Source organism: Hypoxylon trugodes, assembly GCF_022578975.1.
Source record: "Hypoxylon trugodes strain CBS 135444 unplaced genomic scaffold F4822scaffold_8, whole genome shotgun sequence".
Classification (NCBI taxonomy): Eukaryota; Fungi; Ascomycota; class Sordariomycetes; order Xylariales; family Hypoxylaceae; genus Hypoxylon; species Hypoxylon trugodes.
This window is the reverse complement of record NW_026250023.1, coordinates 1,836,153-1,850,304: the sequence shown is the minus strand read 5'-3', so window position 1 is coordinate 1,850,304 and position 14,152 is coordinate 1,836,153. Positions and strand designations below refer to the sequence as shown.

The window sequence follows — 14,152 nt, the reverse complement described above, 5'->3', positions numbered from 1 at the left end:
AACGGCATTCGCTTACCTGGGTAGTCCGAACATTGCTGGCGACTTGTCGACATCTTCACGACCTTTGGTTCGTCTTCAGGTTTCGCCATACTCGAACGCACCTATGACGGGTACTCCCAGAAACTGAGAGAGGCCAGACTGGGATTGTTGATGTTATTGGATGAATTGAAAGGATTGTTCTACGTACAGGTGTGAAATCCATCGACTAGCATCTCGCTCCGTACGGCACGGCACTTCTGTTTAAGAATCTGACTAAGTACCATCTCATATTTGCGGGAGACTAGGGTGAAGGTGCATAGTCAATAAGTCCATAGAAGATTGGTTAAGATTATTTGTTCGTTACATGAACTCCGTACCTGCTTCTAGGTAGCTGTTCTGTACTCCAAAAACACGCGAAGCTCTACCTAAGTACATGTGCTACGAATCGTGCACGCAATCAACGAACATCTCAGCCAAAGTAGGATCTAACTCTGTTCGAGGGCGCAACATGATTCCTTACTGAACTCTTATAAGCTTTTCATTTATTCGACCATCGTATAGAGTGGACGAGAGCTCGGACTGAATGCGGCTTACATGCAGGTACAATTTTTAGTGACCACAATACCATCTGCATCTAATCTTCTGCCCTAAGTGTCAATAAATGCGATTCTCGTAAGCGGCTGACGTGATTGTGTGACAATGTGGTTCCCTCCGCCGTGCATCACGACATACACATGCCGCGAGGTCGTGTACTGCTGCTACTGTGTAAATGTTTTGTTGTTTCGGAATTATCATGAAGCTTTCGCGGCGGTTTTCCGCGGGTAGTTTGTTATGTCGCTTAACATACCTAGGTGTAGCCACGTGGAGGTCATTTGTCGTGTCTTGGTGTGATGGGTATTACCACGTGTGCGAGACTCCCTATTCTTTCGCCTCCTTTCCCTATTGAGAGCGTGCGCTATCTCTGAATTTCGACCGCAATGCTTCTAAACATATCTAGGAACACATAATATACCAGGGAGTTCAAGATCAGCGGGTGTACATAATATGGATGGCCACTGGGATACGAGCTAATTAGGAAGTGAGTAGTCAGATGTGTACTAAAACAGAAAGTCGACATTGAAGCTTTGAGCTTTAAATAGTAAGTGGATATTGTAAACTGTCGAATTCAGGCGAAATAATCATATACAGTGTATGTTGCGACAGTTGACGGGCATCGCAGACACGCCCCTATTTCATTGGTTGTGCAGGCGCGATTTTGTTAACAATACCTTGATACGCTGCTGTATTACACGATGTGCCATGTACCACCGCCATGGAAAGCGATGTAAAGGCCAAATCAACTGGCTAACTGTCAAATTGTTGCGAACGGTGTTCTTTTGCCCCTGTTGATTGAAGATTGGATCTGGATCGCCAAATCCCAGTGGACCCGTGCAGGGGGGACTACCAAATCCTCCGCACATAAGAATTGAATATATCGAATTTCAGCAAGGTTCTTCAATAATGCTGATTCCATTCTCAATGTCGATATGACATATTTGCGGATTTAACTGGGGAATAGACGATCTAGAGGAACGAGTTGACTCGCCTAAGGTACCGTCGTTTGCATTCTAAGGCACATGGATTCGTTGGACCCGATCGACTATCAATGATAGACAACTTCATTGAGGCACATTAAGTGATTGATAGGATGTTGGCAGCAACGACGGAATAGCTATCTTTGCCAATCCAGCGGCTCGGTAGCCGATTGTCGCGTCATTGTTGTACTTTGGTGAACGCTGTCGTGCCCTGTGCAACACACCTTATGTCGACTGGAGTACTCGAGCTCAAGGTGATCACCACGACCTTGATGTCAACGTGGAATCAGGGCCTGCAAACAGAGTCAGAGTGGAGATAAAGCAGCAATATTACATGCTGTCAGATACAAGTTCAGTGCAGAGTCGAGATGCATATAAGGATGTTGATTTCAGTACCATTCTGATTCCGAACTTCCTCCTCATCAACAGAAACACAACAGCAACCACTGCTACATTAAGCGTAACGACTCCAGCTGGACAGTCGATATAAACCACATTTTTTGCAGTTTACAATTATCCGCAGAACTCAAGACAACGCACATACACAGCAACCATGCGTTCATTCATCGCCGTACTAGCCGCTGCTGCCTCTATCCAGGGCAGCTTCGCGGTTCCATTCGAAAATGGGCAACAGGCCCACACGACCATCAAGACCATCACGCGCAGCGGATTTCCGCATCACCACCCGCCTCCGACCGGCGGTTTCCCTCACTATCACCCTAGCGGTGGCCACCCTCGTCCCACCGGGCACCCACACCGCCCTGGCGAGCCCCGGGGCCCTTGGAAAAGAGACGACACCATTGAGGATGTGCGTGACGGCAGTGCTTATCCTACCGGTCGTGAGGGGCGACACAGGCCGCACCACCCACACCACCCACACCACACGAAGAAGCCACCTCACATCCCTACTCCCACCGCTCCTACCACCAGTTCCCAGGCTCCTCACATAGTTCGCGATGACGCGAAGCACCCTACTACAACTCACCACCACCATCCCCACCATACTCCCCCGCACCGGAAGCCAACTGGCGTACCGGGTAGCGGACATGCGCACCCTACTGGACATCATGAGGGCCATCACCACTCAAGGAAGACCAGTGAGCATGCGAAGCCGACTGGTGGGCCCCAGCGTCCTGAGAAGCGAGATGGGAATGCGCATCCCACTGGACACCACCACTCTCATTCTAAGAAGCCGCACCCAACTGGCCACCCGCACCACGGTGGAAAGCCGAAGGTGACTACTACTACCGTCACTGTGCTGCCTACTGGTACCCATAAGCGCACTGATGAGGGTGTTGTATTCCACGAGCGCGAGGTGCTCCAGGAGATGCCGCGGGTAGTGCAGGAGGGGAATTAGGTGGGGGACGACGCCACGGCTGAACGCCTCATTCCTTGGCGTGCGATTTGGGGGGTAGATGTAGGATTATACGATCTTGATCATGTTATTTGATGGAATGGGACGGATACCTACCTAGGTACCTAGTAGGTAGCCGGTGCGATGGAGTGTTGGTTGGTTCGGGTTCGGATGGATTTTGAGGGTACTTTCTTTTGTCATGATTTGAAGCACTTGGGCTTTGGTGGCTTAGTGGCTCGAATACTGGACCTAGCTAGATAGAAATGAAGTATTGTCGATCTTTGATGCATCCATTTTCGTGGGTATTTACGATGTCACTGCGATTTCGGTTCTTGAATTACTAGGACCCTGGTGAGTAACAATGGAAGATGTAACGGTGTTTGTTTTGTTACCCCGGAGTTCATTTCTTGGCCAATTCTTAAATTTCTAGGTCAATGCGACGGTACAATTAAATTACCAGTTTGTAGTACCTGAGCTTACAAGTTGGGAACGGATGAGGTGAGACATTGACATTATGAATCCGTGCACATGCCATCATAAACAAGCTTCATATTTATCATAAGCTAAATTGGATTAGATTATTTAATATGTCATTAAGCTTTGATGGGAGCTGATGGGAAGGAATAAAGCAAACTTGAATAGTGTCAGTGATATCCAGAGCATAATGTTGATCCCAAGGACCCTTACTTCTAGACAGGTCTATTGAAGCTACCCTTGCTAGGGCGAATTAGTGGAAGACCGGCGGTAGTGTCTAACTTGAGGCCAAGTCAAAGCCAAGAGATTTAAATAAAGCCCGTCCGGTAGTGGGATATAAAGGGTGGGTGGTATGGCATATGCAGCTCGACTTTTCACATTCCAGTCAATTCAATTATCTTTGTTGCAACCAGAAGTCTCATTGACAATATACTCTATTGTTCATAATAATATCTATTTTAATTAATTAATCAACAAAAGCTTCCTTCCTCGTCATACATCGAATCTCAAACACAGAACCTGGACGGGTTTCATATATCGTAACCCGCATAAAGAAGCAATCGTGAGGGCTACGTGCGAATCACGAGAAAACACTGTAAGACGTCACCCTACATAAAGAACCCATATATACATCGAAGAGTACAGTACGTATCGGTATGGATCAACTGACCAATCCTATCCAAATATTAGAAGGATATTTCGCCACGTGAGCCACTTGGTGGATGACCGGTGCGCTTTACGACCCAATTTGTGCAAATTTATGCAAATTGTCAAGGTCTCAGGGGTCCTTGATTTATTTATTATTCCTTATTAGCTAGCTGGTTGGACACCTGGGCGTGGGCGCGGGCGTGGGCATAATAGGCCTGGGCGTGGCGTTTCAACAAACTCGGTGAGTCGTCTTCAGCTCTTTGCGACTTTACGAGTTTGCGACATTTTTCCAGGCATTTTTGACTTTTACACCGACAATAAGCAAACAATAAAAAGTGACAAGAACTGACACGGAGAGAGGAATATAGTAGCACATCTTCCTCTTTGTGAAAATCCCATCCATACCTCTATCGATATTTCATCATCGTCCCATCGCCCCCCTTTTTTATTTACTATTATTTTATTTTTCTATTCTATTTTTTATTCTTTCCTTTTTATTAGAGATACCATGCGCGGCAGCGCCGTTTCTTCGGCTGCTCTAACCGCGCTCAAACAACCCCTATCTAAGCTGGGCCGCGCCCATTTATCCACTACATCATCTCACAGCACCGCCGGAACTCGCCTCGGACGTAACATTCGCAAAGCCAGTACAATTCCGCATTTCGCGGGTCAACAATTTGAACCTGGTGTTATTTTGAAAGGTTACTCTGGTCGCGAGTACACGATCGAAAATGTTCTGCAGGACAGACAAGACCGTCAGGTCTACCTCGCTAGGTAAGAAAAATTCCGGTGGATCGCGTTTCTCTCCCTCGCTCTCTTCTTTTTTTCTGAAGAAGAGGGGGGCGACCATCGTGTGGGGGTTTCGTTCGGACTTAACACCTTGATAGAGCAAACGAGAAAATGTTTGTTTTGAAGAGTCTCTTTGAGAATGAGTACAACTATGCGCTTCCTCTGCAACTGAGGTTTAATCACTCGCCTTACTTACGGGCGCTTCGGGACACCGTCCCTGATCAAAAGATGTTCGTTAACGAATACATGACGGACCACCTCCTCAACTTCGCCTTTAAGGACCTACCGCTATCGGTGCAGAAGCGCGTACTGCGGGACACGCTGCGAGGGCTTGCTGCGTTGCACGACCAGAACATCGCTCATTTAGGTGAGATTAACCTGACATTCGGACTTAAAGCTCGGACTTTAGTTTCTAATGTTACGCTGCATTTTTTACAGACATCAAAGCCAACAATATCATGATTGACTATCGCGAAGGTCCAGAGGGATTAACAGTAGACCGGGTTCAATTATCTGATCTTGAAGATTCTACTCATATTCCGCCTGGACAGGCTCTTCGCGGACTTCAAGTCGGCAATCAATTTTGGCGCAGTCCGGAAGCGCACGTCCAAGGCGCAGTGGGTAAGCCATCGGACATTTTCTCCTTGGCGCTAGTGGTGAGTCTTCTCATTCTCATGTTCCCTTACTCATCCCATTCTCTCAATTACTAAACGCTAGGACCGCCACAGTTCATATTCATGCGTCTCAAAATGGTCATCTTCCGGATTGACAGCGCGCCAGGCGTCGATCTCACAAAAGTCATTTTGGAACGGCAAATATCGACTTTTGCCGAGTGGGATGATTTCGAATCCTTCGTCGACTATTTAGGTCGACGGCATCCCTGGGTCCCTGAACTACGTCGCATGGCCGATTCCTTTGGCGGTGCGGAGAACCCCCGGCGGCCGTTTTCGCTCTGGAAGAGCGATGCGCTCGATCCGGATTTCAAGGATCTCATCAAGAAGATGACCAACTTCGATCCCAGGAGGCGGGCTACGGCCACGGAAGCCCTCGATCACAAATGGTTCCACGATGTTGAAGGGTAATCGATGCGATGGCTAACCTAACCTTCTACCTTACCTTACCTTACCTTGGTATCTTTGTTTTAACGGTTAAGCGGGCTTCATGCGATACGTAACGTACGGTTTAGGGCAATTGATTTTAGGGCACGGGATTACTGGACAACAGGGCAAGGCATAGACTGATACAGGGAAACAATTGGGCATAGAGATCATAGACAACATCTGATCAAGACAAAAAAAAGCAGACAGAAGAAGAGAAAGAGATAGAGTATTAATCTTAATGGCACTACACTTGGCAGCCTAGTCACCTACGACTTGAGCAATTTTGGTTTTTGCGACGCGAATGTCCGACGCGAGCGCAGTCATGCTCGGAATGATTGCGATATTGGGATCTAGGCATTTCTACTAACGGATGGGCCGGATACTGATTCCACTCGGTTCGACTCATTTCATAGCGTCGAAAATGCCTCAGTATTGTTACACCTGTCGAGGAACTAGGCGCTTACGGCGTTACCTAAACGACTGGTTCCTCAAAACCAATATCAGGAGGTAGAACATCAACATACGCTAGATTGCATTGGTATGATGGCCGAATTGATGGAGCGAGACCGAAAATAACTGCCAAAAGCTCACTGGACGAATTATTCAATGAGATCTTACTTCATTACCTAGTCCCCTCGGGCTTCATTTACATACGGTTGTAAAGTAAAAGGTATGCTTTCCGCTCGGTGAGTGAAATCTGAGAATGCGAAACCTGCTTACTTAAATGAACGCGCATGTTTATTACGCGGCTATCTATAAATCGTCTGTTACCTGAGGCTTCACGGTTTTTATAATGCGACATGTTTAAGTGCGAGAGCTACAGTGATGCACCATATATATCATCTCCTAAGCATCCACGAACCGCTAGTTTGCTACCTATCCAGACACATATTTCCCAAAGTGGAAGTAGGACAAGAACCTCCCATTTTCGGACGAGATATGAGATCAAATAAAGACCCAGATCTTAAGAGCTAATATATCGGATACAGGATGTTAATGGTTTGCGCAGAGCTCGATGTAACCTATTCCGTTATCATAGATCCACTCACGTATCATCGGTCGTTCGTTGGCAGATCTTGGTGTTAATTGCCTAAAAAAGAGTAGATTTCCTGTTTACGCGATCGAAAATGTTTTTACTCTTGCAGCAGGACTTCAATCTAGTCGGTGTCAGTTTCCAGTCACTGATTGATGCCCGACGCCTAGAGCTGTGATGTTCGCGCTATCGGATCTCAATCGTGCGGCGTTCCTGTCAGCCGCCATTCATCTCTTGGCGTTCAGTACAGCGCAAGAGACGGGATTAAACACATGCACAGACGTACACATCTTCCTCTCGCGCGGCAACAACGAGCAATACCCAGGCCGACAAGGCAAGCTCGTGCAAGCGATATGTTCCGGACTCAATAGCTGCGACTACGAGGACGTTGTCTTTGACGATGCTTTAGAAACCAATTACTGCGTCGCCGTGGAGGCAGGGCGCGAGGCAGGAATCGCGCAGATAACTGCTTACAATAAGAAATGCCCCAACACGAAGCTTGTAGTTAGCGGATACTCGCAGGGCGCGCATGTGTTGGGCGATATACTAGGTGGAGGAGGAGGAGTGTTCTTTCAGGGATGCACGACGCCGACGGCGGGTGGTTTGGATCCGAAGACTGCACCGGGGAATAAGAGTGAGTCGCAATTACCATCTTCACTTTATCATACGCGATGTGCGTCGAGGTGTAAGTGAATTTCCGACTAATTAACTTAATGTAGTTGCCGCCGCGCTCCTATTCGGCGATGTCCGGCATACCGCCCACCAACCGTACAACACGCTAGGCGGCGCAGGCATCAACGGCATATTCCCAAGGCCTCTTCCACTTCTCACAGGCGTTCGTAACTTCGCTAGTGTATTGCGGGATTGGTGTCAAGTAGACGATCCTATCTGCGCGCAAGGCAACGGGAAGCGGGCGTATAACGTCCAAGACCACTTAAATTACTTCGATAGATACTCCGGCGCTGCGGCGGAGTGGGTTAAGTCGAAACTAGGTGAAGCCGGGACGTCTACCTCTAGTTCTGCGACGGCTACGTGGACGGAAAGTAGTAGTAGTGCTGGTGCGACGGCAACTAGCTCTGCAGATACAAGTTCGACGCCGACGACTTTGACGGGGTCTACGATGCTTCCAGAACCTACGGCGTCACCGTCCCCTTCCCAGGGGGGGGGTGCTGGTGTAGTTGAGTATTTGTGGGTCTCCGTCTATTTAGCAGCATTGGTCTCTTTGGTATCGATGATGGTGTAGTCACGTCTTCGGCCTTTATATAGACGATAGAACAATAAATGTCTAAGCATGTATGATTATGAATTACATATCGGTAGTGGGGAATAAATCTCATTGATATTGTTGCTTGGCACACCATGGACTCTTCTAATATCAGATGTTTCCATATACCTAGGTACTTAGCATGTGAGCGCTATTTTTGTTGTCATTATCTAATAAAATGCCGTGGCATATTATTTCCCCATGTAAAAAGACTATTTTAAAATTGTAAGCGGGTCGCTAAACTTCAGGTTCGACTCCATGGTTGGTCGTTCCGCTCGATACGGCGTCTTGGCCCGGGGTATCATCCTGTTCAGACACATGGTATATCATTCCGGCTGCTATTCTGCTAAGCAACAGAGTACAGGCTGTGGCGGCCTTCTCGTTATGCTGTCTTGATATATAGAGGTATGTGACGTCGCCGAAGTGCTTTGCCTGGCTTTCTAGGTTGTCGGCTTCCTCGATAAGATCACGGTTGACGACGTCGTTTCCTTTTGCGGTTTTCCAACCACTGCGAACCCAGCCATGGACCCATTCCGAAACACACGAGATAGCGTATTTTGAGTCGGACCAAATTGTAACTTCCATGTTAGGACGTGGAGGGAGCACATTGTATTTTTGCAATGCCCATTTGAGTGCTATGATGATGGCCTGAAGTTCAGCTCGTTGGTGAGTAGCGGGGTATATGCTATCGTCTAGAGGTTCTGATGTGACCCAAGAAGAAAAAGAAGAAGAAAAAGGGGAATCCAAATCCTTCAGGACAGCGGCAGCGGCCCCGATGGTACCAGACTGGCCGTTACGTCGAGAAGCGCCGTTAACGAAAAATTCCATAATGTAAACCGCCCTACGGATTATGAACCTATGTGGGCGAGTAACCTTGGCTTAATTGACGTACGCCAATTGCAGAGGTGAAAAGCACGAATAATTTCAAGTACTAAGCGTAGAGGGAAATGAGAGTAACGTTCGATGTAGATTGTTGAGTGGAAATCTATCTTCATGAGTGATGGATGGTTAAGGGTTGAAATAGGCCAGCAAAATTAAATAACTTCACCCTTCAGCCCAAGATGCAATTCCCATTGTCCAGTCCGCCTAAAAGGAAGGCCCCCATGCTGACAGTTGATGAAGCCAATATCGTGTAAATGCCTTGGAAACTGCATACACGCAAGTTAAGAAGCTAGGGATGAATTGGTATATATTGAAATGTGAAACAACCGCTGATATAAATATGGGCTCGCATATTTCTCTTTGTTAAGTTGTCATTTACGCGCAGAATATATATTGTACTTAGTGATCTGTTCTTTGTTGTAGTAATTGGGAAGAGACAATTATTGGACCTAAATAGATGTATCAATTTTATAAATACGTGGAGTGTAACATGATATGTATGATTACATAATACGTCGGCATCGAAGTAAATGTAACTACGTACCTATGTATCTAAGTATCTGGTGCATCGCGTCATTTTTCAGGTACAGCACGATTCAAGGACCCCTAATCTCAGCTCATCTCAGGCTGTTCGTACAGCAGGTTCCACCATTGATAAGGAACTCCATACGCCAGTGGCTTGGGTTACTGACTCGCTGATAAGGATACCTATACCGGGTATCGATAGGTAACTTCAGGTAATATATCTTAAATTCTTCACCGTTGGTCAATCTCCTATATCGGCCAATTTTATCCACGAACATACATCTCATCACATACATGAGGTAGTATCTCATACTAAATCAAAATCCTTCAGAGTGACCTAATTCAAAATATCAATTGGAATTATCGGCCTGAGAATTGCATACTGTTAAGCTCATACGAGATCCGATCACTTTTTGGGGCCGATTGAATTGCGCGGGGCAGGATGGGCGACGCAGCCCAGGATCTCGACGCCAAAGGTGGTGCTCTTGATACGGCCAAGGATTTGTTTGCTGGAGCTGCTGGAGGAATCGCGCAGGTTTTGATAGGTAAGGAGATATCTATTCATTTTTGATTCTCAGTGCGACAGTAGAAATATTTATGTTTGATGAGTGAAAAGTCACTCACCCGTAATAATGAGAGACCAAGCTTGAGCTACAGCTTCAACATCCCACCAAATATATTACTAACACACCCAGGCCAACCCTTCGACATAGTCAAAGTCCGCCTCCAAACAAGCACAGCATATACATCCGCCCTCGACGCCGCAACCACAATCTACGCCAAAGAAGGACCCCTAGCATTCTACAAAGGCACCCTAACGCCCCTCCTAGGGATAGGCGCGTGCGTATCAATCCAATTCGGCGCCTTCGGTTTCGCACGGCGGTATTTCGAAAACGCAAACCTGTCCTCTTCCTCCCGGAGCAAGGACCTATCCTATGGCCAATACTACGCAGCAGGCGCCTTCGCCGGCGTCGCGAACTCCGTGATCTCAGGACCGATCGAGCACGTGCGTATCCGTCTACAAGCACAACCCCACGGTGCCAATCGTTTGTACACGGGCCCCCTAGACTGCGTGCGAAAACTTGGCGCCGCACATAACGGAAGTATACTCCGCGGCCTCTACCGCGGGGAAGCCGTAACCATAATCCGCGAAGCGACCGCCTACGGCGCATGGTTCCTCGCTTTCGAGTATCTCATGAACGCCGATGTATCACGTAACAAGCTCCGTTCCCGCGCCGAGGTCCCCGCGTACAAAGTAGCGTTATACGGTGGACTCGCGGGTGAAGCGTTATGGTTAGCTAGTTACCCGTTTGATGTTGTGAAGAGTAAGATGCAGACGGATGGTTTCGGGGCGCAGACTAAATATAAAAGCATGCGGGATTGCTTTGGACAGGTCTGGAGGGCGGAGGGTGCTAGGGGCTTTTGGAAGGGTATTGGTCCGACGCTTTTGAGGGCTATGCCGGTTAGTGCGGGGACGTTTGCTGTTGTTGAGGCTACGATGCGTGCTATTAGTTAAGGGGAAAAGTGAAGGGTTTATGGATGAGGGTGGGAAAGTAAATACGAATGGGTGATGATATACGGAAGATATAAAGGCGTTGTTGGGTTTCAACCAAAGATGCTTGAGATCAAATAGGGGGACTATGGGGATAGGACTATTGTGGTTGATAGATCGAGGAGCAATTCAACACATCAAATGTGGGTTGGCGCAAATTGCAATAGATTTAGGTGCCTATTGTAGGGTAGGCAAAAATTCGAAGATTTTTATTCACTATTTTCGACTCGCCTCTGTAGAATCTTTCGAGCAACAACCGGGGTAAGCGATTCCAACCCTAGCTCTGCTAACAGTTTCTTGGCTTCGGCGTTATCTGTGAATACACGGTCGCTTGCTTGTTGGAGAGTTACTCCTCCATTCTCGGCTTCTAGTGGCAAGTTTAGTAGTTGTATGCCGTCCTGTAATGTGCCCAGTGCTATTGAACCATCCGGAATGTTTCGGTCTATGAGGGAACCGATAGCTTCTAAATCTCTTGCAAATTGGGCCGCTCCGAGTGTTGTAAAACTCTGCGTCAAGAGTACATTCGTCCAAAGCATATCTTGCAGCTTTTCAAGCGATTCGCGCCATACTCGGCGATAAACTGCAGTACTTAGAGTGGTAGCGAGGAAAGCGAGGTTTCGCTTGAGTATCTATATATCTACGTCAACAATGGTTGAAATAATGGGATTTGAAAATGGAAATTACCGTTAAAGGTTCATCCAATTCGGGAGTCACCGAAAGTTGGGAGGTTTCAACTATATGATGTTAGAAGTCTGCGAAGGTGAGAGTGGATTCGGTTGGGTGAAGCTTACCATGTGTGTTATCGCTAATAGTGACCCATTGAGCCTTTGCGATGTATGGGCGAAATGCTTTTTGGTGCGAATCAACCAAGGCTGTGACCAGATATTCTTCGGCAGTCTTGCGACGGCGAGTATACGCCGCGATCGTCTCGTCAAACAAAATGCCACCATCGCCGTCGGAACCAACATCAGCCGAGGTCTTGTCTTTAACATCCTCATAACTCATCCCGCTAGCGATATTACCATCACCGTTGGTTCGTCTAGCCCTTGTCTGAAGTTGCTCCCACAAGCTAACGAAGAACTGCGTACAATTAGCAGTGGTTTTTGACAAATGGCTAGTTTCTCGAGCCTTACCTCTTCATTACTCCAATCCTTCAATGTGGCAATAATATGATCGGAACTACCCAATACCTTGCATAGAGTCTCAAACGCGCCTGTTCCTTCTAGAGCCACAGCTTGTTCCTTGGTCAAACCGTGAAGAGTGCGGCCCAGAGTAGAAGTAATCGTGTAATAAGTATCTAAAGAATCTTTAAAGCGATCGTGATAATCATCCAAGATTTCAAGTTGGATATCAATAAGGAATCGGAGTTTATGGGAGAATCTCCGAACTCGCTCATATTGGGACGTGACGGATTTCAGTAAATCCGTTACTCTCACTGCACCGAAGGTGGGCTTCATTTTACCGTTGCCGCTGTAGTCGTAGTCAATGTTGCGAGCGTCGAGTGAATTCGTAATGGCGTGGTAACGCTCAAGAGCAAAGTCTTTTTCCGCCTTGAACCAATCTTCAAAATGTTTCTCCAGTACTTGAGATGTTAATCCAGCCCAGCCCTGATCCGAGTCACCGCCGTCATAATCGAATCTAGAGCGAATCTCGTCATCAAGATCCATAAGTTGAACCATGAGGCTGCTGAAAAATTGCGGATTCTTTAGCCCATGCTGGACCATAGTATTAATCTTCTCGCTCATCACGGGTAACAACGCTGTGACGAGGGCACAGGCCGGATCCATGTACGCCGATAAATCCCGTACTTTTGTTTCGTGGAATCGAGATGCTAGTACATAGCCTACGTTTTCTCTAAAGAAGCTTTCCCATTTATCAACGAGCGATAGAAATTGGGGGATGCAAAATGTCCCAAATGACTGAGGACCGCTGGTCGCGTTGTTGCTCATAAATTGGAATCGAAACCACTGGACGAAGGGTTTTGCCATGACTTCGAAAGGCAGCAATGTCACGACCTTCTCGGATAGGAGAACCTCGGGTACTTGGAGATCGATCAACTTCTCGAAGCATTGCAGCCACTCATCGTCCATTTCGGCGCCCGTATCAACTCCCTGTGGCCAATTGCGCTTCTGTAGAATATTTTCCAGCTCTTTGGACATAGTGTCTTTCATCTCATTCCATAGATCTTCTGTCACCTTTTCGACATAATCCACTAAATGCGTAGCCGCCTCGTCTGCTCTAGCTTGTAGCTCTCTTAACCGTACACCTAGCTTCTTGAGTGTCGAGTAAGGTTGTAATGCTGCTTTCGGGCTCTGGGGTAGGTGAGATCGGGCTTCCAATCGTAGGTTCTCAACATCTTGCAACAGCGACACATATTGGTAGGCAAGTTCGACTTTATGCAGCTGCTTCATAGGTTGTTCGAGACGTCGTATTGCTTCATCGGGTGCGTTAGACTCGGCAACTATCTTCAAACGCATGTCAATGCTTTCTTGTAGCTTGTGGAACTCTTCGATCGACCATGTAAGCCCTCCTTGTCGATCTTGGGCGGCGCGTCGAGCATCTTCGAGCTCTTTGGTGGCATCGTCGAGTTGCGTCTGGAGCTGGTTACGTTGGACTTCGACGCTTGCTAGTAAGCTATCGAGGCTTTCGAGGTCGGTGGTGGACTGGAGCTTGTCGTCTAGATAGTCCTCAAGCCGAATGTCTGGCTCGGTCGAGTAGTGATGTGCCGACGCATTTATAGCCATGGTTGTTGTCGGCGCATTGAGGTTCGTGATGTAGGTGACGAAGGAAAATACCCAAAGCTGTCAACAATTAGGTGGGACATGCATCTATAAAAGCATTCATCTAGCGGATAAGTTCCTTCTCGTATATGGGTATTGAGACCAAAGACGGGGCTTACATAAGAGACGGACACATTTACGTAATAGACCCCACAGTGAGCTTATATAGTTGACTTACATAATAAGCCCAGCTATTTG

The 14,152-nt window shown here is 47.3% G+C and overlaps 6 protein-coding genes across 6 annotated transcripts; 4 read left to right on the top strand and 2 right to left on the bottom strand.

Moving 5' to 3' along the window:
- Window positions 1-1,773: 1,773 nt before the first annotated feature.
- Window positions 1,774-3,062, top strand: F4822DRAFT_351751 (uncharacterized protein). Its single transcript, XM_051455975.1, has one exon. The coding sequence runs from the start codon at window positions 2,107-2,109 to the stop codon at window positions 2,908-2,910; it is 804 nt and encodes a 267-aa protein (XP_051311481.1). The 5' UTR covers window positions 1,774-2,106; the 3' UTR covers window positions 2,911-3,062.
- A 1,475-nt stretch (window positions 3,063-4,537) lies between these two features.
- F4822DRAFT_432560 (kinase-like protein) lies at window positions 4,538-5,900 on the top strand (the record flags this gene model as incomplete). Its single annotated transcript, XM_051461673.1, has 4 exons — window positions 4,538-4,803; window positions 4,917-5,185; window positions 5,257-5,474; window positions 5,547-5,900. 4 exons carry the CDS (start codon window positions 4,538-4,540, stop codon window positions 5,898-5,900), a joined length of 1,107 nt encoding a protein of 368 aa, XP_051311480.1.
- A 1,006-nt stretch (window positions 5,901-6,906) lies between these two features.
- On the top strand, window positions 6,907-8,323 carry F4822DRAFT_351711 (carbohydrate esterase family 5 protein). Its single transcript, XM_051455974.1, has 2 exons — window positions 6,907-7,585; window positions 7,671-8,323. Exons 1-2 carry the CDS (start codon window positions 7,129-7,131, stop codon window positions 8,192-8,194), a joined length of 981 nt encoding a protein of 326 aa, XP_051311479.1. The 5' UTR covers window positions 6,907-7,128; the 3' UTR covers window positions 8,195-8,323.
- Window positions 8,324-9,215, bottom strand: F4822DRAFT_351701 (ribonuclease H-like protein). Its single transcript, XM_051455973.1, has one exon. The coding sequence runs from the start codon at window positions 9,041-9,043 to the stop codon at window positions 8,453-8,455; it is 591 nt and encodes a 196-aa protein (XP_051311478.1). The 5' UTR covers window positions 9,044-9,215; the 3' UTR covers window positions 8,324-8,452.
- Window positions 9,216-9,946: 731 nt separating this feature from the next.
- F4822DRAFT_351665 (mitochondrial carrier) lies at window positions 9,947-11,261 on the top strand. Its single transcript, XM_051455972.1, has 2 exons — window positions 9,947-10,167; window positions 10,318-11,261. Exons 1-2 carry the CDS (start codon window positions 10,065-10,067, stop codon window positions 11,136-11,138), a joined length of 924 nt encoding a protein of 307 aa, XP_051311477.1. The 5' UTR covers window positions 9,947-10,064; the 3' UTR covers window positions 11,139-11,261.
- F4822DRAFT_351660 (TIP-1 family-domain-containing protein) lies at window positions 11,089-13,953 on the bottom strand. Its single transcript, XM_051455971.1, has 4 exons — window positions 12,308-13,953; window positions 11,966-12,254; window positions 11,859-11,908; window positions 11,089-11,803 (listed from the first exon to the last, which is right to left on the bottom strand). The coding sequence occupies exons 1-4, from the start codon at window positions 13,916-13,918 to the stop codon at window positions 11,384-11,386; spliced, it is 2,370 nt and encodes a 789-aa protein (XP_051311476.1). The 5' UTR covers window positions 13,919-13,953; the 3' UTR covers window positions 11,089-11,383.
- Between the last annotated feature and the right edge of the window lie 199 nt (window positions 13,954-14,152).

Excerpts from the sequence above, each read along its gene's own strand:
- F4822DRAFT_351751 (XM_051455975.1), top strand. The coding sequence starts at position 2,107 with ATGCGTTCATTCATCGCCGTACTAGCCGCTGCTGCCTCTATCCAGGGC.
- F4822DRAFT_351711 (XM_051455974.1), top strand. The coding sequence starts at position 7,129 with ATGTTCGCGCTATCGGATCTCAATCGTGCGGCGTTCCTGTCAGCCGCC. Across the intron at positions 7,586-7,670 it reads GACTGCACCGGGGAATAAGA|TTGCCGCCGCGCTCCTATTC; the intron begins GTGAGTCGCAAT and ends AACTTAATGTAG.
- F4822DRAFT_351701 (XM_051455973.1), bottom strand. The coding sequence starts at position 9,043 with ATGGAATTTTTCGTTAACGGCGCTTCTCGACGTAACGGCCAGTCTGGT.
- F4822DRAFT_351665 (XM_051455972.1), top strand. The coding sequence starts at position 10,065 with ATGGGCGACGCAGCCCAGGATCTCGACGCCAAAGGTGGTGCTCTTGAT. Across the intron at positions 10,168-10,317 it reads AATCGCGCAGGTTTTGATAG|GCCAACCCTTCGACATAGTC; the intron begins GTAAGGAGATAT and ends TAACACACCCAG.
- F4822DRAFT_351660 (XM_051455971.1), bottom strand. The coding sequence starts at position 13,918 with ATGGCTATAAATGCGTCGGCACATCACTACTCGACCGAGCCAGACATT. Across the intron at positions 11,909-11,965 it reads TATTAGCGATAACACACATG|TTGAAACCTCCCAACTTTCG; the intron begins GTAAGCTTCACC and ends AACATCATATAG. Across the intron at positions 11,804-11,858 it reads AATTGGATGAACCTTTAACG|ATACTCAAGCGAAACCTCGC; the intron begins GTAATTTCCATT and ends GTAGATATATAG.